Source organism: Phascolarctos cinereus, unplaced genomic scaffold, assembly GCF_003287225.1.
Source record: "Phascolarctos cinereus isolate Bilbo 61053 unplaced genomic scaffold, phaCin_HiC Scaffold_4;HRSCAF=312, whole genome shotgun sequence".
In the NCBI taxonomy this organism is placed as follows: Eukaryota; Metazoa; Chordata; class Mammalia; order Diprotodontia; family Phascolarctidae; genus Phascolarctos; species Phascolarctos cinereus.
Window position 1 is genome coordinate 349,709,460 of NW_027555847.1, and position 17,352 is coordinate 349,726,811.

The 17,352-nt window shown below is 37.8% G+C and overlaps 1 protein-coding gene across 1 annotated transcript in view; it reads left to right on the plus strand.

Annotated features, from left to right (window-relative positions):
• Positions 1 to 16,741, plus strand: part of OXCT1 (3-oxoacid CoA-transferase 1) — a 174,545-nt gene extending 157,804 nt beyond the window's left edge. Inside the window, exon 17 of the mRNA XM_020996361.2 lies at positions 14,277 to 16,741. Within this exon, the coding sequence (XP_020852020.1) occupies positions 14,277 to 14,318 (42 nt within the window). The 3' untranslated portion in view covers positions 14,319 to 16,741. The remainder of the gene's footprint in view (positions 1 to 14,276) is intronic.
• Positions 16,742 to 17,352: the final 611 nt, after the last annotated feature.

Below are 17,352 nucleotides of genomic sequence, written 5' to 3' on the forward strand. Positions count from 1 at the left end.
AATGTAGCCATTCATCCTCTATAATGAGCCTGATTAATGGGTAAGTACAGGACATAAACTGTTAATTTGTTATCATTTTTAGATTTGACCTTTCAGATACACAAGAGTGGAAGGAAGGGGTGGTCACAGATTAGATCAGGTGGGAACAGAAAATCATGCACTGACTCATAGGGGAGTAATAAAAGTCGGGGAGGGGAGCATGTGAATGGGAGGGTGGTGGGGTTTAGATCAGGAATTAATTGGAAACACAAGAAAAAGAGCAACTAGGTAGTTGGAAACAGAAGCTAAGGACGGGCTGTAATTTATTCTCTGAAAACTCTTCTAAAATCTTCCTAAGTGGCAGTCAGGAGATACTATAACCTAACTGTGTGACCTTCACATGAGGAAGCAAATCTTCCTGGTTTCTCTCAGCACATGATAGTAAATCAATCAGAGAACTGCTACCTAGTGAAGGTTTGTGGATTTGATTACTGCAAACCTTGAAGAACATTTAGGGAGGGTTCTAATCTGGAATTATACTACTATGTTTCATTTTAAGAAAATGATTCAGACTAGCAGCAGGTAAATTATGAGGGGGAAGATAATTAATATTATAAAATAATTTCTCTTGCTTTAGAAAAAAAAACTGGGGGAGGGGATGAGCTTTAAATTGGAGCACATGGAGTGATTTGGGAGCATACTTAATCTAGTAAGGCTATACATATGTAAAGGGATGAAATAAGTTTAAGATTAAGTACTCCTTCATAGACCACTAATCTTCTCTCAGCTTGAGAGGGGAAAGGAGAGGAGGAAAGGAAGGAGTTAGGAGGACTTGCTGATCAAAGATAATAAAAAATGAAGACAAAAACATCTCTCAAGTCAGGAGTAAAAAGATTTCATTTGCGTACAACTTTTCAAGAAGACTTATTCTGTGTGTGGTGAGGTATATATCTGAAGAAAATAGAAAAACTCAGTTGCTACAGGATTATCTAACCTTCAGAAAATCATTCACAAAGGGGATTTGGTAAATCATGAATACATTTATTTCTTGGGTCCTGAATGGCTTGTACCTATCAGAGTATAACAAATTGCTGTGAAAACAGGTTTGCTGCATAATTCATTACTCACATATATAACTATTCATGGTACTCTGCCAAGGTCCTTGTCCATTAACCTTTTCTGAATTTCCCTTAGAAAATACTCTTCTAGCAATACCTTGCACAAAGAGCCCCTCTTTAATTAGCTCTCCAGTAACTACAGAGGAGAAATAGAATTTGTCTGTACTTTATTCTAGACTTTAATCCTAGCGGTAGAGTAGCAAAACTTATTTAATAAGACATTCTTTAAATCAACCCATGTGAATTAGCAAACTTCCCCTTCATAAGGTAATAGTATATATTTTTTTAGATGCAATAGATACTATATAGCAAAGGAGATTGGAAAAAAAGACAGACCCTGGTCCTAGGGTACCTCTGTTCTAAATTTGTGGACAAATATGGAATGAAAAAAGATGGATTATTGGACTGATAGAATTTGTACTTCTTACCTCTGGTCGATGTTTTTCATACAGTCCACTCTTTTCACCTGGCATAGCTGAGAAATATGGCCTGGTTAAGTAGGTGTTCTGATAAATGCCTAATAATTTTCCAAGGATTTTAAAGCAACAAGATATGCTTAATAATAAAATTATGCTGACTGTGGCTTAATACCTTTTTATTATTATGATATGAGTATAACTCCTTCTTGACTCTTACACGGTCATCATTGTGAATGCTAGTTATCAGTGTACTATAGACATATAGGAATGCCAGCTACTGGAGATAGCTACTTAACAGAATACTAAATGAAAAGGTAAAAACAAGACTATAATACCTCAGTGCATATTGTAGAGGTGGTTCTTATTCAGGTATATGTTGGACCAGGTGGTTTAAGGGAGGCATATTGGGTCAGTGGAAAGAGCACTGAGTTTGGAGTCCAAAGACCTGGGTTCAAATTCCAGCTCTTCCATTTTCTGTCTGTAAAGGTTGGGAATGAAGGAGTTAAGAGGTGGTGTATGAAAATGAACCAAACTATGAGATGGCATGTTTTGGGTTAAAAGTTAGTAGTCCAGTAGGGCAAGAACATAGAATATGTAAGAGGAATAAGGTAAAGTGCAGACTTGAAAGGGAGGGTAGAATCAGATTAGAGAGGTCCTTAAAAGCGAGGGTAAGGATTTTATATGTTATCTTGGAGGCAGTGGAATGTTATAATCACTTTTGTACCTTAGGAAGATTATTTGGCACCTGTGTGAAGTATGTATGAGAGGGGGAGAAACCTGAAGCAGGGAGAACAGTTAAGAGGCTATGCTAGTGGTCCACACAAGGGCTGATTAAGATTGAACTAGGACAGGGGCTGATTTTATAAATAGAGAGAAGGGGACAGATGTGAGGAGGAATGGCTCAATTGTTAGGACTTGCCACCTAATTGGATATTAGCAGGAAAGGAAAGAGTCAGAGGTGACTTGAAGGTTTCCAACTCAGTACACTCAACAGAAACAGAGAAATTTGCAGAGCAGATGGGTTTCCATTGAAAAATAATGTTTTACCTTTTGGATGCAGCATCATAACAACCTACATTTACAACTGGAAGAGACCATGGAATCCAACTTGCTCATTGTATAGATCAGTAAACTAAGCCCTCTTTTCCAATGACTCCCAAATCTAAATAGATTCATGACTCACTTCTTTCCTAAACTCATTTGATATGATATGATAGATAGATAGACAGACAGATAGATAGATAATAATTACTTAGTTGTGTATATATTGTCCCTCTAGTAAAATGTAACCTCTTCAAGGGCAGGAACTGTTTCATTTTTGTCTTTGTATCCCCAGTGCCTAATACAGTGCCCAGCACATAGTTGGTGTTTAATAAATGCTTGATGCATTGGTGTTTAATAAATGCTCGATGATTTGTTAGATGGTTTGTGATCTCACTGGTCTAGGTATTCCTTCTACCAGTCTTGATTAGATGCTTTCTTATCCTGTGAGATTATTGTTCATGTTTTGCCTCATACTTGGGTTCTCTGAATTTTCTCTGAATATTTTGCCGGTAAGTTCAATGCTTGGGCTGTCATCCCTTGCTCTCAGTATATAACTAGCCCATATAGTTTACCTGTCATATGTGTAACTTGACATATATTAAGTTACTTCTTGTGTGTAAGTCATTGATAAGATATTATGGTCTAGTAGTAGCATTGCTTATAATTTTGGTCACAGTGCACAATTTGGGGTCAGAAGACATGGGTTCGAATCATAGTTATTACTACCTGTGAATCTTTGGGTAAGTTATATAAAATCAATCTATCTATCTATCTAGTCAAATGAGTTTGAGAGTCATTGGACTATCCAGGTAGAGATGTTCACCAGGCATTTGGAGACTTCAGCTTAGAGTTTAGGAAAGAAGTTAGTCATGAATAAATAGATTTGGGAGTCATTGGCAGAGAGTTGATGATTGAACTGATGGGAACAGATGATATCACTCTGGGAAACAGTGTAAAGAGAAGAAAGACGGGCAGTGCCTTGTTATACTGGGTGCCTACAATATTCCCAGTGCCAATCCAGGTATGATGGGGGATACAGAGGAAGATGAAAATGTTGTCCTTCACCTTAAAAGACCTTGGTCCTCTTCCTGGCAAGGCTATAGCTAAACCTTGAGGGACAGGTCTATACTGCTTGTCTACTTGTCTGCAGTGGTATCTCAAAGAAACCAGATACAGACATTCCTTGCCAAAGGGAATGGATTTATATTCACCCATATCTATTATGAGCTGGTATTATGTCAGGAAGAGAGTATACTCTAAGGATTTCAGTGGGTTGAGAAGACAATGCATTGGACATTGGCTTAGCTCCCACACTTAAATCCTCTTCTGCTTAGCTAGTAGATCACCTTGGCAGGGTAATCTGCTTTCGAATTTATGGGCTTATAACTCTGATGAAACTATGAAGGAACAGAATGAGAAATTGTACTTTTAGTAGATGTTTTTCATTATAAAAATAGACAGGCAAAGTCAGTCTACATAAAGATTCATCTTCCTCCTTTTTTTGTAAAAGCCAGTCAGTTTCCACATCAAGGGTACGAACAACATTAGAAGCTCAAAATAGGTCTGACGTGACAAAGAAAAGAATCAGATGTTTCATTAAAAAAATTAAGCTGTCCATATTCCTTTGAGAGGAAATGTTATAAACCATCTATTAGAAATCATCTGTTTTCAACAGAAGAGTTTTATTTCATTAAGTTATTCCCACAGATGTTCCGTTGCTTAAAAAAGAAAATGGATTGTTTCTGAGACTGCCTTGTTTAAATACAAAGAGCCATGTGTCTTTCCTTGTACATGGTAGAGAATTCTCATTGATAACAACTGGAGATCCATGCAAATGTAGACATTTCCTTTTTGCCTGCTTCTTACAAGTCTGTCTTGAGACGGGCATATGTTCTGGGGAGTGGGGGAAATGATTTTGTGCTAAATACACAGTTTGAATAGTAAATCCTTTGATAGTGAAATTGAAAGATGGTGTAAAATTCAGCATTATGAAATGTCAATTCAGAGACAGTTTTCAGGTGAACCTAAAAAAAAAGAAAGAAATGAATTTGTAAATAAGTGATGTGTTCTCCTCTCACACATTAATTTACTAATGTAATACATTCTTTAAGGGCCTGGATTAATCAGGTCAAAAGCACGACAAAAACTCTGAAACATGGGTAAGCACTAACAGGTACATTGACATAGGCTTCAGTCTAGTGTTGTCAAGCAGGATGATGCATTATTTAAAGATGGTGAGTTGGCCACAGAATCCTAAAGCAAGGGGTGACTCTAAGGAGTAATCTGCTCTACCTCTCCTGCTCCTTTGGCCATGGACACTTGGCCTTGAGATAATTTGAAGAAACCAATGATAGTCGATCTAGGAAACCTGAGAATTTAGGTTAGAATAACCTTAGAATAAAGGGCAAAGGGTTGCAGAAGTTTGGGAACAAGATAAAAGAAGGGGTAGAGACTGGTTCTGTCATTTCATTGGTCAAGAGAACTTCAGTGTGAGGAAACAAGCTCTGCCATTTTAGAAGTTGCCTAAAAGGTCTCTGAGATTAAGTGACTTGCCCCGGGTCACACAGGTAGAAGTATGTGTCAGATGTGAGACTTGAACCCAGGTCTTTCTTGTTCCAAGCTCTATCAACTATCTATCCACCTATAAAATAAAAGAAAATAAACTTAATTTTCTTATCAAAAACATTTCCACATAACATGAGTATTTTGAATGCATATATGATTTCATGTTTAATATTTTGGAGGGAAATTATTATTAGCACATGCATATCATTAACCTCAACTTTTTTTTTTGAATGACAAAGGTCTTTAAACCTCAGCTGGTTTAGTGTACCCCGTGGCTAAATCACTTTCACAGCTTCTGTTCTCTTTAGCAATAGCAGCCTAGTAGTTACAGCCCTTTAAATAGTTAAACTTTCAAATGCTTAAAGGTAGCTGTTATCACCCCTCAGATTTCTCATCTTCAGACTCAATTATGAGGATCATTTATTTAGAGTTGAAAGGAGCCTCAGAGGTCACTGAGTTCAATTCCCTCATTTTACAGATGAGGCTCAAAGAGAGTAAAGCGACTAGCCCAGGGAAGCTAGTTAAAAAGCATCTGTGGTAAGATTTGAACCCAGACCTTGACTTCAGGTGCATCACACTATCCATATGACACCATGCCGATTGTAAGTCACAGTTGTGTGCCCTGCTGTAATGATAATAATGATGATAATGACATACCATTTATATAGCGCTTTAAAGTTTGCAAAACACTGTACACGTTTTGTCTTTTGATAACCAACACAGTATAATCCATAGTATACATTTTGTTGTAACTTATGAGAATCTGCTCCCATAAGTGCATGCATAACGTGTGCTATCATCTATCACATTTCAAGAAATCCATTTTAGCAGGATTTGCCTTTTCATAAGAAGGAAAGATTTACAACTCTGGAAGAGAGCAAATTATTACTATGTCCCTGGTCATTGAAGCTTCTAGCCTTTATTAGAAATTTGGAGCAGAGAAATTGGGTGAGAGGGAGATAAGAAAACAAAGGCTAGAACTGAGGTTTGTTTATAAAAATATAAATTAATTTCAGAGCTGAAAGAGATCTCAGAAGTCATCTATCCCACTGTATACCTGAAGCAAAAAATGCTGCTTTATCATCTAATAGTTATGGTCAGATTCTTGCTTGAAGAACTCTAGAAGCAGAGAACTTGCTATATCCCAAATCTGTTTTCTCCCTTCATGGCCAAACTCCTAGAAAGTTATCTATACTATTATCTCCATATCCTAGCCGTCCACTCATACAATTACAGAATTTGAGAGTTGGGAGGGATCTCAGCGACCATGTAACCCAGTCCATGTACATGAAAGGAGTCTCCATTATAGTGTATCTGATAAGAGGCACATGCAGGCACTGTGCCAGGTTTTGGGATTACAGAGACAAAACTGAGCAAGGAGTCTACATTCTACTGGGGATAGTGCAAACTATACATAGTTTAGCAAAAGTACAGTATCACAAAGCAATTTCAAAAAAATATCACTTCTCCATCTGACTTCTGGCCCCACTATATAACTAAAACTACTCTCTCCCAGGTATAGTGGTTATTTTTGAATTATGAAATCCAGTGACCTTTTCTCAGTCCTCATTCTCTCAATCCCTTTCTACCTTATGAATGTGTTGACCTTCTCTGCCTGATGCTGTGCTTACCTTAAGTCTACACTCGACTTTAATTTCCTCAGTCTCCTTTGTTGGATAATCATTCTCTTCCCTCACATCAAATAGGCTCTGTTCTGGGTCCTCATTCTCTTTTTGTTCTCTCTTGGTGATCTCCCATGGATCAGTGATCATTGCCTCAGATATCAGGATCTCTGTTGTCTAGCTCTCTCTCCTGAACTCCAGAAATGTATTAGTCAAATCAGCTTTGCAAACCTTAAAATGATCCATAAATGCTAGCTATTACTATTGTTACTACTACTACTGGATTTTCCCACCCGAATGTCCAGAATAGAGCTCATTATGTTTTCCCCAAAACCAATCTCCTCCAATATTCCCCATTTCTTTTGATGATACCACCTTCCTTTTGCTCAGCCAAATATGTAGTATTTGGAGTTATACAAGATGCCAATTAGTTGTCAAGTCTTGTTGACCCTACCTTTATAGCATTTCTCTGTGGGTTCTCTTTACTAATACAATCTGTACCTTAGTGTAGACCCTCACCATTAGTTGGCTTCCCTGCTTCTTGTCTCATTTCTCCTATCCATCTTCCAAATAGCTGTCAAATGGACATTCCCAAAATACACACCTGACTGTTGCCCCATTAGTCAGAAACTTTAAATTGCTCACTGTTGCCTCTACTATTAAATGCAAGCTCCTTTAGCCAGCCTTTAAAACCTAATCTTATTTCATATTATACCCCTTTAGTTACTCTTTGTTCTAGTCAGTTTGTTCTCACAGATGTGTCCCTTATTCATAGCATTCTGTCCTCTTAATCTGTGCCTTTATGTAAAGAGTTCCCCATGTCTGGAATCCCTTGTCATCTCTAGCTTCCTTCAAAGATAGCACAGGTATCACCTCCTACAGTCTACTTTTCCTGATTTCCCGATCTTTAGCAATCTCTTCTTTCTTCACACTGCTTTGCATTACTCTGTATTTGCTTACTTGTGTATATGCTATATTCCCCCCATCTCCAATAGAATGTAAGGTCCTTGAGGACAACGACTAGTCTTTGACTATGTGTCTCTAGCACTTAAAACCAGTGCCTTATACATAGGTGATTGATATGTATGTGTTGAAGTGCATTGATGAATTTGGATGGATCTGATTAATTTAATTAATATTTTTGAGGGATATTAATTTTTCCTTTTTACTTACTTTTAGCATTTTTTTATATTGTTAGTTCCAAATTTTCTCCCCTACCCATGAAGAAGGCAAATAATATTATGTCAATTGTACATGTGAAATCATGCAAAATATATTCTTTGTTAGCCGTGTCACAAAAATGCAAGAAAAATAAAGTGAGAAAACTATACTTCAATTTGTACTCAAAGGTCATCACTTCTTTGTCTAGAGGTGGATAGCATTTTCCATCATGAGTCCTTTTGAATTGTCTTGGATCATTGAATTGAGTTCAGTCTTTCACAGTTGATCATCCTTACAATATTGCTGCTACTGTTTACCATGATCTTCCTGGTTCTTTTCACTTTGCTTTGCATCAATTCTTATGTCTTCCCATGTTTTTCTGAAACCATCCCCCTCAACATTTAATTATGGTTCAGTAGTACCCCATCACAATTAGTTGTTTCTAATTATTGGGATTTTTTTCCCTTATATCTAGCCAATATCTACCTGTCCATAGTTATACTCCTAGTCCTGAGCTTTGAGACCAAGGAGAACAAATCTAATTAATCCCTCTTCCACATCACAGCCGTCTTATAACACAGCCATCGTGTTCCCCCTGTCTTTTCTTCAGGCTTAATGTTGCTCTGCCCCAACCTCCCCCAGTTCATTCAATGGATTGTGAAATGACATGGTTTTCTTTTCCTACATCATTGTCTACTCTCTTCTAAGCTCATTACAGTTGGTCAGAGTAAAATGTGTCACCCAGAACTGAACACTATCGTAGATGTCATTTGACCAGGGTTACAGTACATCTGGGATAGTGTGAAGTCAGAGTTGGAATCATACAACCTAGGTTTCAATTAGAATTATTCTCCTTAGAACCTTTGTGACCTTGGATAATTCATTTAACCTCCATAGGCCTTGGTTTCTTCATAAATTAAGGTTTGGGACAACTTATTTGGCTGCTGTCCTATACTCATTGGCCCTGAATGAATAAATTGATTCATACTGAGCTTGAAAAACCTCCAGATGCTTTTCAGATTCTCCTATCCTATATTTTTGTGGTTGATTTGGTACTCCGGTAGTTTAACCAGTTTCAGTTCCATTGAACTCTACCTTCAACCAACCGACATCTATTCATCTTACAAGGATGTGAGTGAGGGACTTTGTTAGATGCCTTACTGCAGGTCAGGTAGCCTATGACCATGGCATTCCCCTGATTTTTCCAGCCTATTAACCTTGTCAAAAGAAGTAAAATTATTGTGAAATTGCTTATGCTTAATGAACCTATGCTGGCTGGTAATGATCACCGCTTCCTCTTCAAAGTGCTCACAAACTGTGCCTTTTATGGGGCATTCTAGAATTTTGACAGAAACCTAAGTGAGGTCATAAACCTAGATTTTGAAAAAATCTTTCTGCCCCTTTCTGAAAATGAAGACACTACTTTCCTGTCACTATTTCCATGGCTTTCCTCTCGTTCTCCATGATTTTTCAGAGATCACCAACATTACCTCAGTTATCTCATTGGCAGGGTTGTTCAGTACCTTGTCATACAGACCATCAAGCCGGTTAACTTGAGTTCTTTGAATTTATCCAGTCTTTTAAGCTTTCCTCATTTATCTTGGGTTTTAATTCCTTTTTAACCATTTTTGTTCTAGCTTTTCCAGCCTAAAGGATCAGAAAACAGAAACAAAATGAGAATTCAGTAATTTAACCTTCTAATCATTGTTTCTTATCATCCGGACACTCTATCCTTGGCCTTAATCATCTTTTTTGCTCCTAATATAGCTTAAGAAAATCTCTGTACTTTGAAATTCATCCCTCTTATACATAGCTGGAGCTTTTTCAATAATAGTCTTGTCTATATTTCATATATGAAACTACAAGGACCTGAATCCTAATTTCTTTTCTAATTTCCTTTTTATATGATGAATTACAATGCATTTCTTTTATAAAGTACACATTATAGTGCTTTGTACCCATTGGTACTCCTAGAAGGTTGTTAGTTCAGTCTGGTATCATTTAGATAACTATAGACATCAATTAAATGATATTCCCTTGGTCTGAAAGAGTTACTGAATGTACTTTCTTAAGTACCTGGCTTCCTACCAGAGTGATTTAAACATGGAAGATAATCGGGTTTATTGTTTTTTATTGTTATCATTTTATCATTATTGTTATTACTGCTTAACATCTCTCTAAATTTGAAAAAAAATGTACTGACTTTTTGGGAGGCGGGTAGATGGAGATGGAGGGGGTGGCCATTCATCCACAGCCGACATGCCATTAGCCTTGCTAGTAGCATTTAATTGATTTTCAAGCAGACATTGGTTTTTCATGATAATGGGAGATAATAATTCATATTTAAATAGTGCTTTAAAATACAGAGGGCTTTCCTCTCAACAACCCTGTGAGGAAGTTAGGACAAATAGTGTTACTATCATTTTATGTAATTTTATAGAAGAGAAGACTTTTGGGTTAAAGATACAATGACTTTTGGGGACAGTGGAAAGAACACTGTAGTCAGAGGACCTGGGTAAAAGTCCTACTTCTCACATCTATTGTTTTCATTAATGTGTGACTTGGGTCAAGTCACTTAACTTCCTTGGGCCTCAGTTTCCATATCTGCAGTATGAGGGAGCTGAACCAGATAGCTTGTAAGATTCTTTCTAAGCCCTAGATGTACATTCTTTTGCTTTCCTGGCAAAGGTAGTAAACAGCAGAGCTGGTTCTCATTAGAACCCAGGTCTGCTGACTTTGGGTCTAAAGCTCTGCTTTATTCCTAACATCTGTTAACCTATTGCTTCCAGCTTTTCATCCCCATCAGTCATTTCAATTAAACTTGTGGACTAGGAATCTAAAGACCCCGGTTCTAATTTAGACCCTGCTCCTGATTAGCTGTGAGACCTTGGGCAAGTCTCTTAACCATTCTGCCCTGAGTTTCCTTTCTGTAAAATGAGGGTATTGGACTGAATATTTCCTAAGATCCCTTCTAGCTCTAATACCTGTTAGAGTCTAAGTTTGACTGATTTAAGTTTCTCATTCTGGTCCTTACCCTCCACCAAATATGATACAAGATAGGGAAAGGAGGAAAAAAAATAGGCAGTTTGAGAAAGAAGGTACGTAGGGTAAAACTTTGATTAACACAAGCCTTAATACAAGATACTTTGTCCAGGACTAACCAGTTTTTCAAGGAAAACAACTTTGTAAATTATTTGAATCAATGCTGCTGGGATTTATAGATGTTGAGAAAAATACCTTCCCACACAGCTTCCCCATCCAGTTGAAGGCAAAGTCAACCCCAAGCAAAACTGTGAAGTCTACCAGCTGCCTCTGATTGTACACCCTTCTGCACTATCTGCCTCCTCCTTCTATGCCCCCCAGCTTCAGGAGCCCAAGCCCCCTTATTGATCAGTCGGTTGTATTTTGACTGGAAATCAGTCACAGTGAAGTATAGCCTCAACGAGGCATTTTTTATTTCTCCTTGCGGAATGGAAGGCTACATCCCATCCTGAAGGCATAACAAGACCTCATCGAGGACATAAACAAATTGCTAATTTGTTTTGCCAGGGCAGACATTGATAACCTAGAATGAACTTTTAACAAAAAAAAACCCCAAAACAAAAAACAAACAACCACCACCAAAAACCCAAAACCACCAACAACAAACTTTTTATTGTATTTCAATAACATTGTTTTTTTTTTCTGTAACCTGTATTTTATTCCTTTAAAAACTTTAAGAAGAAGCTTCTTAAGACTTCCAGCTTCCAGAGGGGTCCATGATACCAAAAAAGCTAAAAATCTCTAGGCTAGGGGGACTCCTGAAATGACCTGATTCTGATGTTCACAGGCACAAGGACATGAGGGCACCTGTTGCCAATATCAACCTTCCTTCACTCCCATACAGTGTGAACCCCTCTCTCCCTTGGCAACCCCACCCCCTAACACACTGTCTCCTGGGCCTTGAACAGTGATCCTTCTATGTAACACAACCACCTCTCTCTTCTTTCCACCAGAGCTCTTTTTGTCTGGGCCCCCAGCCAACTCTAAAGCTATGATTCCATGATCTCCGATCAACCAGTTACAGGTTTCCAACTTTTCAACTTTGCCTTCTCTGGGATCAGCGAATAACTCTTCGTTATTTTTTTTTCTGATGGCTTTTATTTCGTGGCTGATATCTGCAGGAGAGGCAGGGTGGTCTAATGGATAAAAAACTGGCCTTGGAGTTAGGATGACTTGGGTTCAAGTTCCATCTCTGCACACATACCGGTTTTATGATGCTGGACATGCCGTTTAACCCCTTAATGTCTCCACCTTAGTGCCCCCAAGCAACACTCAGAGTGGCAGAGCAGATGAAGATCTGTAGTGGTAAAGAAAATTTTCACATGGAAGGTTCCTTGTAACAATGAAATCACAGCTCCAGTCTTACCCAGCTCCCCTAATCCCTCTTTCCCAAAGCCTGAAACTACAGAGAAGTGTACATGAGTTTAAAATCACAAAAGATGGGTCGAGTTGTAGAGCCAAAAGAAGTCTTTATAGCCCTATTCTGTAGTAACAGTATAAAAATGAGTTTGACCCAGCCCTGGTCTACTCCTGCTACAGACTCATTCCCGTCAGGGAAGTTGGCTACTAAGCCTTGAAGTAGGTTTGGGTCGTAAATACCACTGAAAGTCCTAGATCATTTTAGAATATTTGTCTTTAGAATACTATTGTTACTATATAAATTATTCTCCTGGTTCTGTTTACTTCCCTCTTCATCAGATCATACAAGTCTTCCCTTTTAAAAAAATTTAATATATATTATGTTTTCACCAATCACATGTTAAAACTTTTTTTTTTTTAATTTTGAGTTCTAAATTCTATCCCTCTCTTCCCCCCTCCTCCTTCCCTGAGCTGGTAAGCAGTCAAATAGAGGTGATACATGTGCAGTCTTGTAAAACATTTCTGTATTAGTCATTTTGTGTAAGAAGACTCAAATAAAAGATAAATAAAGTGAAAAATAGTGTACTTCAGTCTATAGTCAAACAATACCAGGGGCTATCTCCAGTCGTCCTGGTCTGTATCGTGCCGCTGTATCTGCCACTAGACCCAGAGGGCTCTGGAGGAGAAAGTGAGGCTGATGACTTTGCACAGCCCTCCTTCGCTTCAGTCCAGTTCACTTGCATGTCATGGTGTCATCACCTCCCTGATGTCATGGTCCTTTTTGAGAACAAAGGACAAACAACAGCATGTCTTCTGGTTAGAGAGTGGGGGAAAGTTTTATCTCCAGTGCTTGCACATTATAGGTGCTTACTAAACATTTGTTAAATTGAATTAAATACTTAATGTGCTAAGTATTATTAGTATACTAATACTTAATATACTAAAGTAAATTCCAGTTTATCTTGGATGAATCATCTGCAGATTTACTCTAGGGAAATGATATTTTCCAGGTCTTTGTCACAACAGATTTACAGTAGAAAAGTACTTAATCAATAAGCACTTATTAAATATCTAATATGCGCCATGGAAGTAACCGTCTACTACTAAACACTTCCTACCAACAATAGTGTGTTGTATATGTCCCTTCCTTACCAACTACTTCCAGGACTTGGAACCTTCCCTTCCCAGTCATAAGTCTGCCAGAAGGTCCACCCCCATCAGCCTTTCCCTCCACTTCCTTTTCTGCCACAATATGTCCTCTCCACCACTTTTCTCTAACTTAACCCAACTCCAGTTTTTTCCTTCCTTTGCTTTAAGGTTCCCAGATATCTCTTTTCTGCTTTGGATGTTATTTTAGTTGGTATTTAATGAACTTCCGTGCCATTTGCCTGACCCCTCCATGCCTCAGTAGCCAACACCTTATAACATATTTCTGTGATTCATTATTTCTTATCCTGATCCTGAAGTTTCTGATAAAATGTTGCTGGAATTTATTTATTCATTTCATTAATTTATTCCATTTTTCATTCATTCTCACATTTATTCCATTTAAAATTTTTATTTAGCTAATTTACAGGCTATATAATTAGACTCACTCAGGTTTTATTTTAGATATATACCTTTCACTCTGTGTCCCTACTGGAAGGATAGTACCATATGGTCCTTCAAGTCCAGCTTTCTTGTAGAGGGCAATGTACCATGGGTAGATCCCCTCCTCTCTGAAATCACTTGTCCTTTATATGGTGTTTAGGAACAAGCCCTAGAGAAACCACATTAGTGAGAAATAGTTTGTGAGGATGAGAACCTCTGAAAAGCCTCTTGTGATGGGAAAGAGTAAGGAAATTCTGAATGACTCAGTCAGTATGACTTCCTGTTGTTCACACATTTGGCTGTGAGAGATGTCTAGTGTTCTATGATGATCAGAATTTTGAACTGATTTCTTTTCTTTCCTTTTTTTTTTTTACCAGGTTTCACCAAAACTCATGCCAATGAAGCAAATTGTGACTTGAGATGTGGACTAAATAGCATTTATTTTACTACACTGTGGTTTTGGATATTTTTCTAATCACACAGGAGTTAATTAAAAGGAAAGGAAATCCATGTCTGTATCACATTTATATTTTTTCCTAAGGACTATGCACCTAGTTTTTTTGTTGCATCTCAGGTTCTCTTTATAGCTCTATAAACTTCTGGTCTCTGTCAGTGACATCACATCTTAATAAAAAGATATGTAAGGTTTTCTTGTAAGAATAAATGTTGACTGAACAAACTGTCTTCTACAAGTGGTGCTCACAGTAAATGTTGCCTTCTGGTTCTGTTGTGTTTATGTTCATTTATATGTAATTATGCTAAGAAGATGGTCATGTACCAAGAATTTTGTCAAAGTGCTTTCCTTCATAATTGAAATGAGACAAAATGTCACCATCCAGAGTAAAAGTGAGGTTTGATTTAACAGATGGTATTGGCAAAATTAAATGGAATTTTGTATAGAATATCCTTAACATCTTTTAAACACGAATGATGACTTTTTGTTTTATAACTCTTCCCCCTACTTCTATACTACATAATTTTTACCTTGTGTCCGTAACACGCAAGTCCACCTGGAAAGTCACCACCTCCTTTCCAGGGAACACATTTTTTTCTTCTTCACAATTAGCTAGACAGGTGTTCCCAGTCCTTTAAAAAGGAGTGCAAGAATTTTATAAAGGAAAAGGTGAATTTATATTGGAGAAACTAATGCATAGTGATGTCTTATAGGTAGGACTGTTGAGTAGGCTGTTGTAGGGTATTTCTACCTATCAAAATCAATTTGTGCCTGAAAATAGACTACAGTTGTTCCAGGAAACTAATCCACTTAGAGGTCTCCTGATCATAAACATTAAAGCATTCATACATTGTTGCCCTTCTGACTTGTTTATGGAGACATCCTACTGAAGCCAACAGGCATGATGAGCCAGAAAAAAAGTGTGTTTAAATTATAATTGCTGTCTTACATGTTAGGAGGTAAAAATGAAAGGGTCTCTTTTTTCTAACATCTCTGTCACTTATACTCAAGAGCAGACCTGAAATATTAAACTACTTGTTCCATTGTGAAATCCAACTTTATTGCCATGGATGCTCCCTAAAAATACTTTTATTTCAGCCTTGAAGAAACTATCCCACTTGAATAGAGAACACTGAGAATCCCCAGTAATTGAAGCCATCCAGTGCATTTTTAGTTTGGTGTATCCTGTGTGTTTAGTTTTATTCAGTACTCTGAACGTGACCTCAGTGCTAGAGCCACCAGCCATAGAATATCTGGTGGTGCAGGAAGACTCATCATCCTGAATTCAAATATGGCCTAAGACACTTAGTAGCTGTGTGACTCTGGGCAAGTCACTTAACAGAGTTAAGTTTCCTCATCTCTAAATTGAGTTAGAGAAGGAAATGGCAAACCACTCCAGTATCTTTGCCAAGAAAACCCCAAATGGGGTCATGAGAGACTGAAAATGACTGAACAACAACAAAGAAGCATCTTGGATATTAGACTCTCTAGGAGTTATGAATCAGGAAGAACAGCATAGGATTCTTGAGCTTTTGGACCAAAAACAGTTACAGCATATTGTGACGTTCATTATTGCCTTGCTCTAAGTATTGGACTTGCCAACATTCTTCCTAGAGATGATGAGAAACTTTAAGGAGTTTATTATAGAGGAAAGGATCTGGAACCTCTATATTGATCTATGTTACTAAGTAGAGGTTGAATCTTTATATGAAACATGCATATATGTACATATATATTCCATATAACTATGTGATTCCATATATAGACTGCCTACCTAACAAAGATTTAGAGCTTAAGATGTTATCTAGTATAACCCTTTTATTTCGTAGATGAAGAAACAATCCCAGAGAAGTCACTTGCCCAAGGTCACACTGGAAGTAAGTTTTGAAGTTGAGCTGAATTCAGGACCCCTTCAGACTTGTCCTTGTGTTTACGCTGTACCCTGCTATCTCCCAGGTTCAATAGCAAATCTTTCTGATAACTAGAAAAAACAGATTTTTCCAAGATTGTAGAGGGCCTTTAGAGGCAGATCTGTAGTGATCACTCAGTATTGGAATTGGCTATTTCATTGTATTAGCTTGACTTTTTTTTTTATCAGTTTAGTTTGCCATGATAAGGTAATTCTGACACTCCTTGACTGACTTGTTAGACCTAATATTTAAGATATTTTCATGCTATATAGCTCACATATGGTAAGGCAGTTAAATAGTGCTGTAAACACTGAAAGGTGATAGACATATTTATGAAAGAATGGAATGTTTCTTTCCTTATATGGACATTATATGGCCAAGTCTTGGGACTAGCCCAAGAAAGAAAATATTTCTGCCCAAATGAAAGATACCAAGTAGGAACGACCATTGCTTAGAAATAAAGGTTTTCCGTGCATAACCTGTGTCAAAGTTGCTTGCCTTCTTAATGAGAGTTGTTGGTGGGAAGGGAGGAAGGGAGAAAATTTGGAACCCAAAGTTTTAAAAACATATGTTAAAAAATTGTTTTCACACGCAACTGGGAAATAAGATATACAGGCAATGGGGGTATAAAAATCTATCCTGCCCTACAGGAAAATTGAAGGTTTAGTGGATAAGAGAAGAGGGAGGAGAAAGAAGGGAGGGCAGATTAGGGAAAGGGGTATTCAGAATGCATGCCATCTTGGAGTGGGGGAGAAAATTTGGAACTCAAAATCTTGTGGAAGTGAATACTGAAAGCTAAAAATAAACAAAAAATTAAAAAAACCCAAAGTATTCCTCCCCAAACCCTTCCCTCTTCCAAACTTCTGTTACTAGACTCAGACTCACACCCTACCACCCTCAGTTTCTCACACTTCCCTGTCTCTCTGCATGCCCCTCCTGCCACAAGTCTCTCCCCACTCCATGCCATCTCAAACCAGTCTTCCTAAGCACTGCTCTCACCATGTCAGCCTGCTACATAACAAACTCGAGGGGCTCCCTACCACCTCCAAATTCCAAATCCTCTGTGTGGCATTCACAGCCCTTTATCAC